This window comes from Aptenodytes patagonicus, chromosome Z (assembly GCF_965638725.1).
Source record: "Aptenodytes patagonicus chromosome Z, bAptPat1.pri.cur, whole genome shotgun sequence".
Lineage (NCBI taxonomy): Eukaryota > Metazoa > Chordata > Aves > Sphenisciformes > Spheniscidae > Aptenodytes > Aptenodytes patagonicus.
Window position 1 is genome coordinate 75,236,251 of NC_134982.1, and position 20,777 is coordinate 75,257,027.

Below are 20,777 nucleotides of genomic sequence, written 5' to 3' on the forward strand. Positions count from 1 at the left end.
TAAAGTAGAATCATAAACTGGAAAGTTATTCTTCAGTGTGTAGGGGGAAGAAGGCAGTTCCACAGTTGTTCTCTACGGCATATTGCTAGTGCGTTGCTCCTCTAGTGCTGGTGCATTATGGTCTGTGCAGATCTATCTAGTCAATATGATCCTGGCTACTTACTATCTGCCAAACTGCATTGAAGGACAGCACATTTTTTCTGTCCTACACCCTCCCCCGGCAAACAATCCTTGTTACAGCACAGTTGTATCATGAATTGGAGAGGAGGCTGGCTGTCCTCAGGGGAAGTAGTTACTATCCTCAGTGTTCTTTCTAATATTAAGTGTTTGATATATCATGTCTCTGATTTAATTTACTTGCTTTCATTACATTTCAGGTATCACAGATGGCAAAGAAAACACTCTTTTTTTTCTCCAAGTGAATCCTGCAAGACTGCTGATATAGAGCTCTGGAGTGTGGATGATTACCTCACCCCAGGTATTCTGTTTCTAGCTTGGTTTATGGGGGGTGCATATATTTAGCAGATTCTCTGTTTTTTCCCCCTGTGCATAATAGTAGGTCATTTTGACCAAATGATAAGGTTGAACATGATAAAGTTGCAGGGTGGTGATCAGAATGGTTCTCCGGAGAAAAATCTCTTCATCCATCAAGTCAGTTTAGTCCTCCAGAACCAACATATAAATCAACATGGTGGATGATTTATTTCTCTGAATTTTGAAAGCACAGATCACACAATTGGACACTTAAGACCCCACCACCAACTGCAGAGGCTATGCCTTGTGACTGCATACTGCTGAAGCAGTATGACTTGCCAAGTTGCAGGCTACCAGTACACCAGACCCTTGACCTACAAAATCATCATCTCTCTCAGATCTGTGAAATCTTCTGTATTCTTCAAAAGACACACGTACAAATACCTTGACTTTATGTCTCCTTGGTATGAGTTTGAAAACATCCATAATTTACTGTAGTTGCTGCCACTCTCCCTGTCTGCCATATCGAGCACTTTGATCTAAACAATGGGAAACAAGGATTTCTTCTGTTGTTTCACACACTTAGCTTTTCTGATAACCACGCAGAGCTGTGGTTTAAAGTCAATGTAGGGTCCTACAGCTGCTGGAGCTCCATTTCAGGTCAAGGTTTTAGATTTATGTTATAAATAATTGAAAGATATTCACAATTAAAGTATTGCTTTTTTTTCATATTCCTCCATTTGTAAAGAACTATGCATTTTGCCTTGTCTTGATCAGCCCTGCTTTATAAAGACAAATAAATCCTATCTCCCCTTTGTTAATACTGAAGCTATTTTCACTGTCCTCCTGCTGGAGTGTTTAGTGTCCATAGCAATCCCACTCAGTTTTGAGTTATTGGCAGTCAATTCGAGGGGCTGCTTAGGTCAGGCTTGACCTCAATTACTGACTCCCACGTGATTTTAGGCAAATTTTGTCTCTCAGCAACATGGAGTTAAGGGTAATTTTTTGTAACTGAAAATCACCATGCCCATGCTGAGAATTATCAGTGTTTGTTAGAAAGGGTGCAGCGCACCAATTGAAGATGCCATAGCCTCCTTGCAGATCTTTGCTTTGGAAAACATCTCTGAAATCCTGAGCTCCTTAGGACAGCTGCTGAGGCACTGTGTCACCAACCTACCTCTCCCCTGTCCACCTTTCCCACGTTAACCTGAGCTTTGGTGGGAGAAGGCAGACTAAGGCTAAAGGGTCTGAATGGGTGTCAACTGACCTTCTTACATCTGGTTTTCAGTATCTATGCTTGCAGGAAGTCCTGTTTTCTCCATGGAGTGTTAGTTATTTGTCTCTGCCAGCATAGCATATGTAACATGACTGCCTTTGTATCTCTGTTTCCTTGCATGCTTTCCCTGGACAAGAAAATGAGTGGTTTTAATTGAAATGTCACTGAGATGGAACATATGATTTAGACTTATTTCTTAAAGCAGAACACATACATGGTTTTCTAAAGTTAAGATTTAGACCCAAAACCAAAACTGAGTTTGGCCACTGCGTGCAGAGTAGGGCACTTGAAGTTCTAGGGGATAAACTGCTGGCTTCTAGCAGATAAGCCATTGTATTGCCTTGTACAGAAAGACCTGCCCTCTGGTTGATGTGTACACAAAGGAGAAGAGTAAGGCCCTGACATGAAGTCTGAGACCACATTTTTGTGTGTGCATGTTTTGCTGTTCCCTATCACTCACATGACCTGACTGGCATTTTTTCAACAGGCTTCAGTGGTCTTAGTTTTAGGCTTTTGTATGGGAATTGTGCGGATGTTCTGAGAGTGTAGGAGTGAGCAAGAAATCATATTTTAACTCTCTCTCTGTCTACTCAATTGTGCCAGTGCTTTTAAAAGCCAGAATGTAGATTTAGGAGTGAATTGAGCTGAACAGAACAAAGAGATTTGTGAAGTTAAACCACAGTTTAATAAGGAGTTGTTATTGTCTTGTCAAAGGAGAGTGTTCAGAGTGTAAAAGTAAAATTTTATCTCTGTTGAAGTCAGTATCAGAGCTCCCACTGACTGCAGCATAGTCAAAATTTCCTCTTCAGAAACAGCTTGGAGTCAGAAATGAAACAAGCTGGAGGAGACAGATGTGTGTTATCGTAGAGAATCACCATGTAATTTAATTTGTATCTCCTCCTCTTCTTCAAGGCTGTTAAAATTTTCTTACTCCTTTCACCTGTCCTCTGTATATTGTTTTTAAAGGAATGAAGTATAACAGTTCTCTGTTATTGCAGCAAATGCTGCAATAAGCATGCTACAAAAGTGTTAACAACCATACACTGTTGTGGTGAGGACTCCATCCACAGAGACTGAAAGATTTTGGCAGAAGGAGGGTTAGTGAGCTGGTTCTACTGCTACTCCTACCTCACTAAGTAAGCCAAACCACCCAATCCACCAGTATGGTAACTGTTTACAAGAGCAATGATTATAACAGCAGCTGGCAAAACAAGGCACATGCACTCATAAAGGCTTTGCTTTATTAGTGGTGTAAGGACGTAGCAGGTCACAAGGGCTTGATAACTGAAAACACAGGCTGTTTGTGTACTTACAGAGAATGTGGTTTAGTGACTGTGCTTGCACATGTGCTAGCCACAGCTCAGACCAGTAAAAGCCTGTGAAGCAGGGAGAGGACTGGAAGAACCTGGGTGTGTAACAAAAGATCATCATTCAAAGGGACTGTCAGAAGTGCATGCTTCACTGTGATCTGTCACTCTGTCAGACTTCAGCCTCGGTAGTTGCCTGAGCTAAAGGGAGTTCCCCACCTGCTTTGAAGGTTTAGGAGGTCTGAAACGAGCATGGCAAACACTGTGATTCACTAAAGTGGCCGTGGCTGAAAAAGCGCTCCCACAGGTTTCCTATTCCATCTGTCTCATCCTCTGCCTTCCACACAGACCTTTTCTTATGCTGTCCTCTTCCCTGTGCTGTGTGGCCATGCAGGGGATCAAAGAAATTGATTGGGATGAAAAATCGGTGGTTTGTTTAATTATTGCAGTTTACATCTTAATCTCGTACAGCTCCCTGCAAGGAGATATATAAGCACCTGGGCCAGGTATCATAGGGGAGATGGCAAGAAGGCAGGAACATGAAAGGGGAGGAGGTGAGGCAGGACTGACTTTTCAGAAGAGAATTGTAGCCATACATACCTCTGCATGACCATCAGTCTGACCTTAAGAGGTCAAGACCTTAAATTCCTGGATGACAGAGGAACAGAGGCTGAACTTCAGTGTAATCTAAACCATGCATTTTTTGCAGTTTCTTTGCTGTAGTTCTGAGAGATACCTATTTCAGTTCAACTTTAAACTGTATGCTACAGTAAGGCTGTGTTCCTGACTGGATTGCCATGGATGCTGTTAAAATATAAACATGCAGAGAAGAAGTGCATGCCAGGGTATACTCAGTATCTTCATGGTGATCAGTGTACCTTTCCAGAACTTCAGATTAGGTGTAATTACACTAGGCACTAGAATGATACTGGTTGAGAGGTGAGTCCGCTGTTAAAACACAAACATTTATCCCCATGGTGAAAAGCTTGCTTCATTTGGGTTAATAAACAGCACTTATCACCTAAGATTTGAGCAGTCCTATCTAATTCTGCTGCTGTCAAACAGCTGACGTTCTTCATTGTAGAAATGACTGCTGTTTAAGTAACTTCTAATTGTTTTGTACAAACAATTTTCCTAAAAAGAAAGAGGGACTTCTCCTTTTTGTAGTCTGTATAGAAGGGAAATTTGTTGAAAGAAGTGGAATTAAATGGCTGTAAATAAAGCATTGGGATACTAAAATGCAATAGTTCTACTTAACATTGCCTCTGAAATATGCTGACAAATACAATAATAATATGATTAATGTCATTTGTCTAAAAAGGACTGCAAACATCATGTTTTATCCCCTGACGCCTGCCCAAGCCATTGCTACTCACAACAGAGGGACTGACCCTGTTCTTTAGCCATTTATTATTTTTCAATTTTATCCCTATGAAAATCTCTGTATTTTGGCAGAATCATAAAGCATCATTTTATTCCCGTTGTCAAATGTTGCTATAATATTAGCATGGCTTAGAGATTTTCAGGCCAAAGCTGATCCAATTTAGTTATTGTTTGTCACATGTTACATAACTATGTTCATTTTTAGAGCACCCAGTTTCATAGGCAGTTATCCATTGTATTTTGCTTTCCCTTTCCAATCTTTTACCTTAGAAATGCAGTGGAGTGGTTATTAGTCTAAACAAGAAAAGCATCAAAGGTCATTTGTATTTACTCCATCGAGCCTTGTCACTTTGATTATGAAAATACTATTTATGCTGTTTTCTGTGATCTTTTACGATTGTGGCTTTTATCAATCTCATGAAATCACTTGCTCCTTTTTTCCCCCATGCACAGACAAAACAAAGGCTAGTTATTGCATGTCAAATGAATGGATGTTGCTGTATATGGGAAGTGTTTCTGACTATGGGAAAGCTTCTTTCCAGTCAGCGCTTTCCACCTGAGTACCTTGGGACTGCAGTGTTGTTATTGTGGTTATCATATATGGATTAGTGTAAGGTAATCCTAGTATCTTTAGAGGAAAGGGAAGAACTTGGAGAAACCCTAGGAATCCCTTCTTGGGGAGGACTTTAAGCCAAATTCTGATTTTTTTTTTTTTTTTTTTTTTTCCTTCCCTTCCCCCTAAAGGTTCTGGGACTTCTACCACAATAAACAAAAGCAAATTCTTGTCCTGAAGCATCAGGAAGCTTCCTTTCACTGCATGCTACCGTGTACTATTGTAATTTTGTGTATTAATTGACATGCTCTAGGTTTCATGTAAATAACACAGAAACCATGGACAAAGGGTGCAGCAGGACATTGTTGTCCTTAATAGTGATGGTTCTACCTGAAAACTTTCACTGTAGAAGCCATGGAGAAGCTATCCAAGTCAGCACTTGGGAAACTGAAACATTGTTTACACTTATCTGTGTATACTGCTTCTAAGTCTTACAGTAATAATCAGATGCCCTTAATTCTGGGAGCTTAGCCTTTATGGAACTTGCAAGATTGTTGAAGATAGGATGGAATGTAGGAAAAGATACACTGACCTTCAGAACCTGGTTCTTGTGTTTGTGTATGCTGCTTTTAGGAGGCATTTTCTCAGTAACCTAAATTTGCTCTGATCCTTTTTCCTTTCCCTTTCAACTCTGGCACAACCATAACGCAAATCTTAATCTCTTTGTGTGTAAGTAAGGACAGGGTTTTTTGCCCATGAAGAATGTCTTCTCATATCATGAAGTTTTCACTATGAATACAAATAATCACACATTTTTTTTTTTTCCTTGTGATTTAAGGTAAAACTTAGCTGAACTGCACAAATTTCAGTATGTAAATAAGATACATGGAATATTATTGTTCCTACTCACTTGGCTGATTTTTACTTTGTAAATAGGAAAAGTGTTTTCAGATTTCAGGACAGGCCTTTCCTTACTGGATAATTCTTTGTACTTAAGTGTGTTAAACGGAGAACCTGTTCATTGTATAGTATAATACTGGCTCTCAAATAAGAGCCTGGAAGTAGAAAAAGTGTACATTTGCTCAATCAGAAGGGAGCATGGTATGTGTATGTGCCTCCATATAATATATTTACTGCCCCAGTTGTCTGATGTAGCTGTAGTAAAATGGCCCCTTGTGTGGATAGTGAAGTATGAAGCCAAGCATGAGAAGTCTACAAAATGTTGGACCTTAACAGGATTTGGATCAAATGTGTGGTTTCCTATAGGCTTCAGCTGGCTTTGGATCAGACTATGCAAGTGCTCAAAATGGAGACTTATATTTTTGAAAGAAAAATGTAAAAATCAGCCAATGCAGAGTTGGTTTTCAGACAGTGTCTTGCTGGATAGACAGCTTACTGTGTGGTTGATGCTGGAGAAGTCGTGTCTCCACACTTTCTTGATTAATAAAATGGGAATTATACCAGCTACCTTCCCAGCAGCCCTCTAAAGCTTGTGTAATGCTCACTAGAGTGCTGTGATGAAAGGTGTGTGTTTGTAAACAGTGTGTCATTTAACATTCTTATTACCTGTGATTTAATAGAAAGTATATGACAAAATGATATAGTATGTTTTTAACTCAGCAGTGACTCAGACGTGATGGTGATCACAGTGTGTGATTTGTTGTGGGTGTTTTTTTAGTGGTATCTGCATGGGTAGGACTGGTTTATTATTTCCATATGTTGACTTGGTATACCTGATATTTAGACTGAGTTACTGTCTCTATATGTGCATGTTTCTACGTAAGGCTGGGGACAGCATTGATTCCTGTGGTGCTGACACCATGGATTAAGCTTGTGAGGGTCTGGTTCTCTGTTCTGAGATCATCTCCAAATCTGTGGTTACCATCCTCAGTCATGGCTTTGCCAGCAAGGGAATTCACCCAACTGCATTATTCATGCCATGGAATAGTCCCTCAGGAAAAGCTGTTGGTGACTGTCGCACAACTTCAGAAATACATTGTTCTGAAAAGAAAGAAGAGAAGCTGAAGTGTTGGAAGGAGTTATCTGTCTGAGCTGCCCATACCAGGACAGACATATATTGAGCGTCTAGTTCAGAAGAGTGTCCAGAACACTGGCTCTGTATATCATCAAACCAAACACTGTGAGCCACAGTGCCGTTCTTTATGCCCTGTTGTATAGTTAGGACCTGTCATAAAAGATCAGAAGCTGATTTCTGTCGCCTTTGACATAGGTATAAGTCAGGAGCAGTTCTGCTGACATCACTGTGATATGACAGGAGACTGCAAAATATCTCTTAGCAATAGTCAAATTTAATTTTACGTGAAAGGAGGGTGGATGCTACTGTACCACAGATTTCAAGGAGTTATGATCCAATCTAACCAATACCACAACGTTGTTCATAGTGTTTCATCTCTGAAGTAGCTCTCCCAAGACCAATTGAGATAATGAAACTGGGAGTGTTTCTCATTCTTGTCAGATGAAAATTGTCATTGAAGTTAAAGTGGTGGCTAGCAAGCCAAGTTACATTCTCAGTGCTTTAAAAATCAGAAGGTTTTTCTCACCATTTGTTGTTGAGGTTGTCTGATGAGCTTTCCTTTTGCTAATGCTATGTGATTTTTGAAGCAATAGCTTTGCTTTGTAAGTCCAACACTACAAAGTTTTAATTGACAGTATGTGATCTGGTATGGGATGACAAACCTCTCATCACTGATTGTTGATTCAAACACAGTGCCGCAACATGTTGGAAGTCTAATGGTGAATGAGTTCCTGCAATGGATTAGTGATTCAGTCCAAAGCAGAGGAGTGGCCATCCTACCATTAACTACTGCCACTTTATTGCCTAAGCAGTAAAGATGCTTTTAGAGCCCACAGACTCTGGCTAGAGCTTTGCCATTAGCTTCAGCCTCTGAAGGATCCAAACCTAAAGTGTCTGTGTTTAATCTCCACTGAAAATCAGGTGAGCCTGTCCTTTTGTCTCGTGTGAGTAAAGTGAAAGCTTCTTTGTTCCAGGGAAGTAATGGTGGTGCTGTTTGTAACTGTTTAGAAAAGCCTAACTGAGCTGCTTGCTTGAGTGAGGGGAGTAAGGGAGGCTGTGTAACTTGCAGGAAAGCAGTCTGTTTCAGAAGTGAGGGAGTGAGTCTCAAAATTCTTGTTTATTTCTTTGTTCATTTCTGTTAGCTTTTGAGTGAAGATAATGGTTAATTAGATAGCAAATACCCTCAGGAAGCAGGATGCAAAAAAATATTTTAGAGGGCTGATTCACCGCAGTATTTCTGTGAAATTCAGGTCATACACTTTCCTATTTTGTTTTCTTGCACGTGAAAATGCATGAGAAAAAGTCTATCCATCCCCTGGCTTTGCACAGCCTTCAGTCACACTTTAAGACAGAGAAAAAAATCAGCTCTTAGCAGAGTTAAGTCTCTAAGAGAAGTTAAACAGTGAGTTTGACTTCTACAGTCCAGCTTTGCAAAGATAGTATGTAGTTTTGTATTGTGTAAAAGTGATAGAAAGATGAAGGAGGAAGAGCCTTAGCTTTTTTATTGCAAGACGCTGAACAGAAGACTCTCCGGACAGGAGATATATAGGAAATTCTTGTTTGTTCTGATTCTGCCTTGGTGGGTTAAAGAACAGTTTCATCTGGCTGTAATCTTTTGGATTAGTCTTTGGGTTGAATTTGACCGTGATGTATGTGCTTCCACAGGCAATTTCAACATGTGACTCCTGGTACGCAGAAGACTTGAGATAATGAGTTATTTGCTGAATGTTTTGGCTGCTTTTTCTCTGCATTAATTGGTTTTATGCAGACTTACTGAATGTATGTAGAGGAGTTGGAAAGAGTACATATTTAATATGATTAATTATGTTTGCCTATTCAGTAGAAAATAGCTTATAAAATATGGTGTCTTCTGTTTTTCTTGGAAAAGGTTTAACAGCAGTGACTACTGTGCTTCAAAATGCGTCTTTTGAAGATGAGTTTTATTTGCTGCTCAGCTTGTTGTTTTAAATAAAAACTCCTGGCATGTTCTGGTTAATATTTACAAGTGAGGAAGGGAGTCAAAGTAGCCACATAAAAGCGCTGGGTATATTAAAGTGGGAAAAAAGTAGTTACCTGAGCTGTAAAACTCTGGAGCTAACATCCTTATTATTGCAAACTGGGACATTGGCTCCATGCCATCTCAAAGTGTGTCAGTCACAAGCTCAGTCTGTGCAGCACTACTGGCCTATTCTTTGAAAGACTTTTAGATAAACAGCTGACTGCCACAGAGCATTTGAGAGCTGGAGGTTATGGGTCTTGGTAACAAACAACAAACTGTAGGGCAAAGTTGTCTCTTTAAAGTGCCTTCACTTCCTACCAATGACACTTAACTAAATTGTTCCAAAGCTAGTTTTGTTTAAAGTCTTCTTTCCCCAACCTTTGTCAGGTTTTAGGAGCTCTGGATTTGAACACTCGGGATCCCTGTGTTTGAACATTACTCCAAGGGGCGTGTCAGATACGACAATAGTCTCCCTGGAGTTCACCCCTGAACTTCTCATATTTTGCTGGGACAGAAAGAATGACTGTTTATAAACTCATGATTGGAGTATCCCTCCATCATGCCATCAGCAAAAGGAAAAACAAGCACTTCTCTGCTGGTTTTGTTTAGCTGCTGCTTGCCGGCAAATTGGCTGGTTGCTACTCTTTCAGCTATTTGGGAGCGGATTTTTTATGGCAGTTGCATTCTGTTGTGTGGGGATGGGGTCTAGCACACCAGATTTCTCTTTGCTTAGGTATGTGTTCTTTCTTGTGGTGCTTAAGAAAAAAGAAGCACCTTTTTCTCTTCCTCTCTGCCTCTCAGCAAAGCTTTGGGCAACTGTCTTCAGAAGAATTTAGTGCTTTCCACGCACAGCCTAGTAAAATTTTCATGGACATGATTTCTGTTAAGGGAAACAGTGGAGCATACATAATCCCATGATGATAGGGTAAGATTTTTGTAGTGCTGTGCAAATTTAAAACATATTGTGTTATTTAATTTAAATAATGCACAGCATGAAATGTTTACTCTGTCTTTAATCATAAAACCTTCACTACTAAAACAAAAGTCTAATTGAGAGAACCCCTATCTATGCTATCACCTACTAATTACCTACATTTACTGATGATAATACTCTTCTGCACATGTATATATAAGAACAAGGCTCTAATGCAGTAATTTGTTTTCAGTCAGACTTGCTGTTAAAACCATTCTTTGTTGCCAGAGTAGGTTAGATGGAACAACACAAGGTCTATGCTCTTGCTTTTGTAAGAACGACAATGCCAAGTATTCCCCTGTAGAGAAGATGAATAGAGCTATAAAGAAAGTGGCAGCTTCACCATTGCTTTCTTATCATTCTACACAATCCAACAGAAAATTAAGACCACTACTGAATTCCTGAAGATTGGTCAAGAAAAATAACAATCTCTGTACAGTTTTGTGGGAAACGGGAATTATTTCTGTGCAATACTGTAGGTTTTATGAGATTTGCAAAATTAAAAACAGAGAAGAAATATGGAAAAATCTTGCTCGAGGATTTTTTTCCTACAGAGAAGAGCACTGAAGCTATGGCGAATGCTTAGAGGCACCATTGGTCATTTTAGGAGCTGTTAGATAAGAGTTCCAATTTGTAACATAGTATTTTGTCTACTAAGTTTATACATACATTATGTATGATATGCAGTCACTGGGGAAGATTATACAAGGTTTATTGAATTCCCATCTTTATGATAACTTAAGAGCCTCTATTTAGGTAGATGTTTAAAAAGGACAGAGAAGTTAAATTACTTAATACTTTAAAAAATGAGGCTTTTTTTCTTTTAAATGTTCATCAGGTTAGCTGTTGGCCAATTTTTAAGGCTAGCTTGTTATATATTTGCTTTTCAGCTCATAATTACTAGAAAGTCATGGTAAAACAGTAACAAAGTGACAGGGCCAGCCTTGAACTTAACACTAATGTATATTGTTTCCATATCCTTAGGGACATGAAGCCTCTTGGAAAGGCTTTCAAGAGGAAGAGCTAGTAGACTGCTCTGAAGTTGATACAAGCTTCTCTGAGAAAAAGAACAGGGCCTGGAGGACCTGTGATAGGGAGCAACTGTTTTCAGATACCTGCATTAAATCTCAGCCGTGCTTTTCTGCCAGCTGCTGCAGAGCAGAAGATTAGCAGACATGTCCATAGCACTCAAGCAAGTCTTTAATAAAGATAAGACTTTCCGCCCAAAACGCAAGTTTGAACCTGGAACCCAGAGGTTTGAACTTCACAAACGAGCACAGGCCTCTCTGAACTCAGGCGTGGACTTGAAAGCGGCTGTGCAGTTGCCCAGTGGAGAAGACCAAAATGACTGGGTGGCTGTCCATGTTGTTGACTTCTTCAATAGGATCAACCTCATTTATGGAACTATCTGTGAGTTCTGCACAGAGAGGACCTGCCCAGTGATGTCTGGAGGCCCTAAGTATGAGTACCGGTGGCAGGATGATATGAAGTACAAGAAGCCCACAGCGTTGCCAGCACCCCAATATATGAATCTTCTCATGGACTGGATCGAGGTGCAAATCAACAATGAGGATATATTTCCTACAAGTGTAGGTAAGTGCGAGGAAGAAGTCCTAAAGCATAAACTGCCTTTCATTCTGTGCACTAAGCATGTTCTCTTCCCACCCTCATTTTTAGGGATTGTGAAATTCAAGCCTTTAAACAGCAGGTGGGGAGGAGGAGGGTATCTTGCAGGAATAGTGTGAAATGTATGAAAAGTTAACTGTAGCTGCTAGATATGGTGGGGTTTGTTAGCCTAAAATGTTTTCATTCTAGGCATTTGTCCCTGGTAAGCCTCTCAGGTTAATCACTAAGTGTGGTCAGCATTGCATTATTAGCTTGTTGAAAGCTAATCAAGTTTGCGTTGCTTTGCACTTTGCTTGGCCAGTTAGGCAGATGCAGAATGGATGGAAAGCAAAGCCTAATTAGAGTGATATCCTCCCTTCGAAGTGTGTACAGCTGTGCACAGTACAAGGCAGTGGAGAGTCAGGAATGCAGTGGACTCTGCCCTCCCACCCTTTCTTGACTTTCCATCCAAAACTGACAAATTGGGAAGTGAATTATTGTCCAAATTACTGTTTCTAAGACTATATACAGCTAACAAGCTTTACTATGGTTTAACCAGACAGCCCAGATGAGAGAGCTGTTAAAGGCAGCACAATTTTCCTTTTATAATACTATAGTTAGTTTTCCTGAAGAGTGGGGCAAGTAGGTGGAAGTATCTTTGCTGGAATAGTTCCCTCTGGATGAGGAGGACTTTGCAGAAGAGTGCATTGTGTAGTGTAGACAGCCTAAATCTTTAGCTGTGGCTGCAGGTAATAAAAAAAGACAGGATGGTATACCTTAGAGATGTCAGTATACTTACGTAATTTTTAGCAGTTTTAGTTAATGAGTCCTGATTCAGTTCTTGCAAGTGGGAAAACTGGGAGCTTGCTGTAAGAAATGAGATGTTATATATAAGTACTTGGCCCAGCTGAGTAACAAACAAGAAGAATGCTCTATGTTAAAATTAGTTCAGCCTCATATTTTGCAGTTTATACACAGCTGGGCCTGCGGCTAATTGGTAGATAATACATCAAGAGGCTGTGTCTATCAGTATTTCCTGACCTTTGAAATACCTTATTCTTGGCCTTGACAGCTATTTGTCTGGACAAACATGTGGTTTGTTTCCCAGTTCCTATTACTTTTCTTTTCTGCACTAATAGGAAGAAAGAAGGCAGTAACTATAGCTTTTAATCTGGACTTTGCCAGCACAGCAAAAAGAATGAGGATTTCAAAGGAAGCGGTACCGTGTATTTTATGTAGTGAAAAATGGGTTTGACTTCTCATGCATTTGTTGTTTTATGTTTCTTTAGGGTGAATGATTTTTGGAATTGAAGGTGGGTTGAAGGTGCAGTGAAGTATGTGATTTTTGCTTCCATTGGTATTTCTACAGGCTTTTGTTATACCAAGTTTCCATCTTGGAGTATTCCAATACTACTCTGTGCTCTTGCAGTTTCCATATGCAGAAAATGTGGTCTGTCTGCAAGCATGGGGAGCAGGTAATACACTGGCGTGCTGATGGGCTTTACTGAACCAACAAATAATCTATAACACACAAGCTTTCAGCTCTAGATGCTCCCCCCTCATGTTTGTAGTAAGATACATCTGGAGGAACTTTGTCTTGAAGGCTTACCTATTTTAAGCCTAAGAATGGAATTAGTAAATACCTTCAATCTACTGTTTTTCTCCTCCTAGCAGCTCCTGCTGTTGTAGATCAAAACAAATCTAAAGAAACTGAGAAAGGGGAAAGACCTGTGGTCTCTAGAATGGGGCAGGACTCTGATACAAGTCAGAACAGGAATGCTTGATGTCTGTGAAAAATCTTTGTCTCACTCTGAATTGACCCAAAGGAAGGGGAGAAGCCTGCTTGAGCCTTCATGGAGTGGTGGACTGCGCCATGGTTGTATTACAGACCAAGATGACTGGATAGCCCCATAAAGAGATTTTGTAGATACCCTTTGGAGCATTATTCCATAGAGCAGCACTTGCATCCGTATTCCACTCTCCCCTCCTCTTGAGCCTTTGTCACAGATACCATAGTAGCCATCTGCACACTTCTCATTATCTTCTTGATTCACCAATTTGTGATATGAAACTGTTGGTAAAATTGCTTAGCAGGCCTTAGATCTTACAATACAGAAACAGATGCACACTGCGTTGATTTTGGCGTTCTGGGTACCTCTTCTCTCAGCAAGTCCCTACTTAGACACCCAAAATGGTCAAAGGGAATTTTGGGTCTGTTCCTGGGTAAGTTACTTTTCTTTCAAGGGAATCTTTCTGATTTCTTTGTACATCAATACCCTATCTGTAAAATGGAGATGATACTACCTGCCGGCCTGTCTGAGTACTGCTTGTAAAGCTGTTGAATGAAATGCAGTCACTCAGCATGTATATTGTTACATGTTTTGCTTTTCACAATTGATCAGAGAGAAGCTTTGTTATTGTGTTGGGTACTGTTTGTTCCTACCTGTTCTGCAGCAGCCTTTGGTTAGATGCATCATAGGCTTGGTATTAATGCAAACCACTATTTTCATTCAGAGAAATTAATGACGGTGAAAATGACAATTGTTCATTCTTCAAAGCAGTTGAAATAGATCTTGAAAGATGATATACTCAGATGTGAAAACGAAACAGGCTTAGGTATGTCCTTACTAATAGTACAACAATTTTAAAGCATTGAGTTGGCTGTAACTTAGAGATTAATTTATTGCTTTGAATCTTTGTAGCATATGGTCTGCAGAGAATTGTTCTGTAAAAAGTGTATGTCCAGTGGATGGGATTTGGGCTGACCTTTCCATTAGCAAACGAGTTTGGTGAAGAGATCCAGAGTGGGATTCGTAGGAGCTGTCCACAGAAACTTGAACACATTTTTCTCAGCTTAATCCTATTAAACTTGTCCTCTTTCATTTGACATATCTCATGCAAACTATCTAAAAAGGGATTTCAAGAACTGTGATTAAGGGCAGCTTTCACTGAGGAGCTACTTTCAAGGAAAATAATTTTGGGATAGGGATAGCCAGGCTCGGTGGGCTTTTTTTTGTGGTGGTGTTGTTCCTCTGTGCTTTAAAAAAACCACAAATGCAGTTGAGTTATACATTGTTATGAATGTTATATTTAACACTCCCGGTGTTTACATTGGCACGATGACCTCTGGCCACTTACCAGCCTCTGTACTTCCTGTGGTCTGGTGCTATTTCCCCTCTGCTTTCTCCAGTCATTCTGGTCTGTTCATTTGCTGGTAAAAAGCCTGTTCCTCCAGCCATTCTCACTAAACTGGCTGGCAGGAGAAAAGGGAGCTGGTATAGGAACGGAAGAGCTGTCAAGACTTGTGTGCAGGTGACAAAAACAGGTGCTGAATATTAGGACCACCTCGTTGTATAGCAAAGCTTTAAGGACTGTCTTTGTAAAACGGCCTCAGAGCCTGCAGAGGATTTTAGACATGAGTATGTCCTTGTTCTTATTTCCATTATTCTCAATTTCCTTTATCCATTTTAAGTGGATTTAAGGCATGTAAGAGGCTGACAGCTCTGGAAACAAGTTCTGCATGTAACCACAGATACACCCTGACCTGTCTCAGCCCTCACTGAGTGGGAATTCAGAAACAGAACGGAGGAGAGTTCACTCTGTATGCCTGCTCAGGCCACTCTGATGAAGCTATCCATATTAGTCCCCAGCATGAATTTTTGTAGTGTGCTGGAGTTTTATTTAGCCTTAGGGTAAACTCTCTTTCTCCAGTAAATACTAGTTGCTCTTCCAGGCACCTAGTAGTCTCACTATTTAAACACCTTTCAAGGGATATATTTCCCAGGCTTATATGGACAACTTAAATACTCCGTAGCCTCAGAAGTACCTTCCCCCCCCGCCCTTTTTTTTATCTCTGTGCTTTTTGGTAAACAGGCTGAAGAAATCATTTGGAGTGGGAAGCAGTTGATACTTGGGACAGATGCAGGTTTTGGTGAACTGCAATTGTCAGCTTTCACAGTATGTGTTTGGGCAGTGTCAAAAAAGGAGCTAAGAAAGCAAGCAGCTCTCTACTGCTGTACTCCCTTCAGGCCCTGATTCCCAAACAAGACAAATTCAGTTGCCTTAGGTTTTTTCTCGTCCTCATTGCAGCCTTAAATTGGGAGTAATTCTGTCTTGTTTGGATTTTCAGTGAATGGAATGGTTTTTTCTGTTGTAAGCATCTCTGGGAAAAATATCCAGAAATTTAAGGCCACAGGGGATTATTTCATTTATTCTAATCTGGCCTCCAGCATAACACAGGCCAGAGAACATCACCACGTGATTTCTTCATCAGGTCCATAGTTTGAAGTGAGAAGACAGAGTGTTCTGCTGAAATAAACAAGAACATGAACTTCTTTTCTGACTTGACATAAAGAAAAACTTTTCCCAATGAGGACAATAAAGCACTTGAGAGGGGGCCCAGAGAGGTTGTGCTGTCTCCATCCTTTGGGGTTTTCAAGACCAGGCTGGACAAAGCCCTGAGCAACCTGATCTGATCTGATGACTATATAAAGCAGAAAGCTGGGATGCAGACCTCCCAAAATCTGTGCCAGCCTGAACTATCCTGTGATTCTTAGTTCTAATTTCAGCGCTGACAGGCTGCTTCAAGAGCAAGAGCTAAATTGATTAGAAACCAATTAAGCAGTTTAAGAAGCTCCAATTTGGCATTTAATGGAAGTACAAAATCACTTTTAAGCTATGAGAGTTTTTGTAGAGGAGGATTTCAAAGATTATTAAGTTACTGTAATCAAATAGCCTAGTTATGGCTGATCAAAATGAAAACATACTTTTAAAGTGTTTAAAGCCTAGAACTTCAGCTGAAAAATTAATGTATCTTTAGAAATGCACTGCCTGGTCCATGCTTAACTAGTAAATTTTGGTAGCTGGTAGCTTCAGAGTTTTTGCACAGAGCATGTGTGTGACGCTACTTCCAAAAGAGGAGCCCAGTATGTCACCACAATGCATCTACAAAAGCAGACCAAGACTCCGGAGTACCCTTGTGGATGTGATTCAAAACAACCACTAAATAAAGAACTAAACTTTTTTCAGTTGTTTCTTACTAATATTGTGGTAGGATTTTTCTGGTTTTCTAGCCAGTAATAATAGTTACCACTTGGGACACTTTTCTGCAGGGGCAGGGGAGCAGCTAACTGGTGGGTGTGAATAGAGACTCCTCAACTACTTTTACTGAGCAAAGGCCTCTTCACAATACAGCCTGTAGAAATGTGGGGAGAGTGTTTGACATCATTGACTTTGTCATACAACTGTCCCTGTCTTACTGCTCTTCCAAAGTATGAGGAGGTGCCCGTGGTGTGGGCAAAGTGGCATTTGCAGGCATTTGCTGTGTATACTTCTTCATTCTTTGCCGCCATTGCAGTTGCACCATCTAGGAACTGCCATTGCTTCATGCACACTCGCCCTGCAGTAAAAAAAATGTACGATCTCTACAGCTGGTTTCTTTCTTTTATTTTAAGACAAAGCTTTGCCAGGGGCTGAAGGGAGGGGTCAGATTGCTGGCTGTTAGCTGGTCATGCAATCACACCGTGGTGGATGCATATAGCTGTAGGCTACCAGCTGAAGACTTGTAAATTCCAAACAGTCCTTTCTGCTTGATCTTTATACCTGTCAGACCAATGCTGGATTTGGGCTAAAGAAGAATTTTGTTTTGTAATGCTTACCTTCTTTTCATTGTTGCTGCCCTTCCTTGGTCCCTCCTTCAGCACATGGATATACTTGCCAAGAGCTTTGAGTTAGTCTCTTGTGCAAATGAAATAAAGAAAATTCTGCAAGACACAGACTATTGTATGGCTGTAGCTGTCCTCTAGTCATTAAATGTGAATTCTGTGCATATACGTATGTTACAGCAGAGTTATAGCAGCAGCACAGCTGTCCTTTTAGAAAGTTTGGCATCTTGAAATTTACGTGCCTGGAGAATGTCAGGTAGATATTTTACAACTAGGTTATATGTCAGAGCTTCCTCCCTCTCTTTCCTGTTCCTGTGGTTCAGGATCTAACAGATGCTTCTATGTAAACTAAGCTGACAGATGAATCAACCCTCAAACCTAGTACACTTCAAGAGTACCATCAAAGAAGATTGATAAAAATTGTGTTGGCCCCATCTGTATGGTGAGTGATGCAGTTTTACTAGGCAGCTATCTATCTGGCCTTCTTAGCATTGCATTACTTTCTTGCTGACTGATTGTACTTTGGAGCAATTTGATTCCCTATTTTTGTCTGTTATCTAAAATGCCTTGATTAGTCTAGGCATTCTGCTTACACAAGAACATGGACTGAAGCTTAGGAGTTGTCTTAGACAATCCTCAAGCCCATTCATTGTTGACTGACAGGTGACTGCTCCCAAAGCTATCCTCCCCAGCTGTCTTCCACAGTGTACCCTCTTGATCTGATGCTAGATGTGTCATTTGAGGAACATACAGGTCTGCTTCCAGCTCAGACATATAAATTAACCCATTCTTCAGCCTAGTTCTGATAACAATAGAAAATATGTGCAATGGAAAGTAAGTGCAAATTTTTTAGCATAATCTGCTTTTCCATGAAAAGGATTTGGCACTGCTGATATGAATGAATGCTGCCTCACCTGGAGAATGCATATTGGAGGGCTGATGCCTCATATGCTACGTTTTCTGTATTATGGCAATCATTAAGGGTTAAAAAGCACTTTTACTAACATGTAGAAAAGCAGGTCTCAGCAGATCTCTTCTTCCATTCTCCATGCTACAGAAACTTTAAAAAAAAAAAAAAAAATAGAAACTTAAGTGGCAGCAGGAATGGTGGGGGGAAAGCTCATAGGGAGAGGGATGTGTTAGCTGGCTCTGCAAAGGCTGAAAGGTTTCAGGATCTCTACTCACTCTGATACTGCTTTGGGAGAAAGAAAGAAGTATGGAACACTGGCAAGAAGTGGTGTCCCACCTGGGAACTGGAGTGAGCTGTCCTGTAGCTGCCAGGCCCCTTGTTCACGAGGAATTTAGCTCTCCAGCACATTGTGATTGCATACGCTGTGGGACATTACCTGAATTAGTCTCTCGGAGGATCTGCAGCTCCACAATCACAGCTTCTACCCTAACTGAACTTGTGACCTCTTTTTAGCTACCTTCACAGCAGGGCTGATGTCTACAGTGTGTTAAGACTATGGCATACTGGGGCTGAGGTTGTGCCCAACTCCAAAGTGTGGGAAATTTGATACCTTGAACATGCTTTGCCTTGGAAAGTAGGTTTGTGTGAACTGAGTAGTCTGCATTCCACAGTGTTGTGTGCATTCCTTTCCCTGATGAACAAGGAGAATAGCTCCTTATTTGAAACCTTATAAAACAGACTTTGTCTGATATGCTGCAAAGCAGAATATGTGTAGGAGTAGCATTTACAGATCATAATGACTTTGCTGGTTCGTTTGGAACCTGGACAAAATAAGATTCACAGATACCAACTTTCATAGTGGCTACTTTTTGCCTATGTTTATTTTGCCAAATTTAAGTTGTTATTTAAGCTCAGAAATATTGCAGAAAATTCATGGCAGTCCCTACTCCCACAAAGTGTTTTCATCCTTAAGATCAACCTTTTGAGGACAATGCTGGTGTTTTTTGGGAATGTTTTATGCAGCCAAAGGAAGACACGTATGTCAGTAGGGTCTTCAGCTGCCCCAGACATGTGGTAACAATCATCAGAATAAAGTGTGGTCATAGAGGTATGAAAATAAAATAATTTAGTCCTGTTTAAAGTACAATCTCAGTTTAACTTCACTGTGGAACAGCTGGAGTGCTACAGTAGTGTGGTTCTAAGGGAACTTCTGGAAAGCCTAAAGCAAGGGCAAGGTCTTCGCTTCAGCCAGAGGTATATGCATCAATACTGCCTTTAAGTTTGACCACCTTCTTTGAAATAGAATTTTGGCCTTCTAGATTCACATAGACTATGTAAATAGAGCAAAATTAGAAACCTTAACAGGAGAAAACTCGTTAGTTTCTTTTAAATTACATCCTCATGTCTCTTACAGATATTTTTTGGAGGAAAGTCAAATATGTATTGAAAAATACATGGTTAAAAACCCCTTATGTTGATAAAAGCCATGTGTGAGCATTTGTATCAAAATAGCGTGGCCAGCAGGAGTAGGGAAGTGATCGTGCCCCTGTACTCGGCCCTGGTGAGGCCGCACCTCAAATACTGTGTTCAGTTTTAGGCCCCTCACTACAAGAAGGACGTTGAGGTGCTGGAGCGTGTCCAGAGAAGGGCAACGAGGCTGGTGAGGGGTCTGGAGAACAAGTCTGATGAGGAGCGGCTGAGGGAACTGGGGTTGTTTAGCCTGGAGAAAAGGAGGCTGAGGGGAGACCTCATCGCTCTCTACAACTCCCTGCAAGGAGGCTGTAGTGAGGTGGGTGTCGGTCTCTTCTCCCAAGTAACTAGCGATAGAAGGAGAGGAAATGGCCTCAAGTTGTGCCAGGGGAGGTTTAGATTGGACGTGAGGAAAAATTTCTTCACCGAAAGGGTTACCAAGCATTGGACCAGGCTGCCCAGGGAAGTGGTGGAGTCCCCATCCCTGGAGGTATTTAAAGGACATGTTAGATGTGGTGCTTAGGGACATGGTTTAGTGGTGGACTTGGTGGTGTTAGGTTAACAGTTGGACTCGATGATCTTAGAGGTCTTTTCCAACCTAAATGATTCTATGATTATATGATTCTTTACTCTTTAAACACAAAAGCAAGAATGACATATTCAGATAATCTGAAACATATGTAAGCACAGCATTCATCCTGATAATGTTGCAGAGAAAACCATCAAACTTTATCAGTATTATTTATAATTGTGATTGTCACTTGTGTGCTTACCAATAAAGACAACTGTAGTAGCACATGTCTGTGCCTAGTTATGCAGAAGTTCTCTGCCTTGAGGAGCTTACATGCTTGGACAAACAGAAGTCAGCAAGAGATTGTGGGAAGAAAAATTATTCCCAGAGAAAAGCTGTTTAGCATGACTTCTGCTAGAATTGATTTTTCTGCACCAGATTGGTTTGACCACTCTTCAGCTGAACACTCACTGGTAGTGCTGCACATGACATGACTAGCCCTTGTCTACATGGCTGCATCTTATGGTTTATCTTTTCTTCGTGAGTGTGTTTGCATGTGTTTACATTGGAAAAGGCCATACGAAAAAAGTGGAAGCTGGGAATAATGATGATGGTTCT

The 20,777-nt window shown here is 40.6% G+C and overlaps 1 protein-coding gene across 1 annotated transcript in view; it reads left to right on the plus strand.

The window, feature by feature from the left end:
- The window catches only part of MOB3B (MOB kinase activator 3B), a 102,144-nt gene that overhangs the window by 32,174 nt on the left and 49,193 nt on the right, over positions 1 to 20,777 (plus strand). Inside the window, exons 2-3 of the mRNA XM_076362467.1 lie at positions 378 to 478; positions 10,985 to 11,593. Coding sequence (XP_076218582.1) covers positions 11,176 to 11,593 — 418 coding nt within the window. The 5' untranslated portion in view covers positions 378 to 478; positions 10,985 to 11,175. The remainder of the gene's footprint in view (positions 1 to 377; positions 479 to 10,984; positions 11,594 to 20,777) is intronic.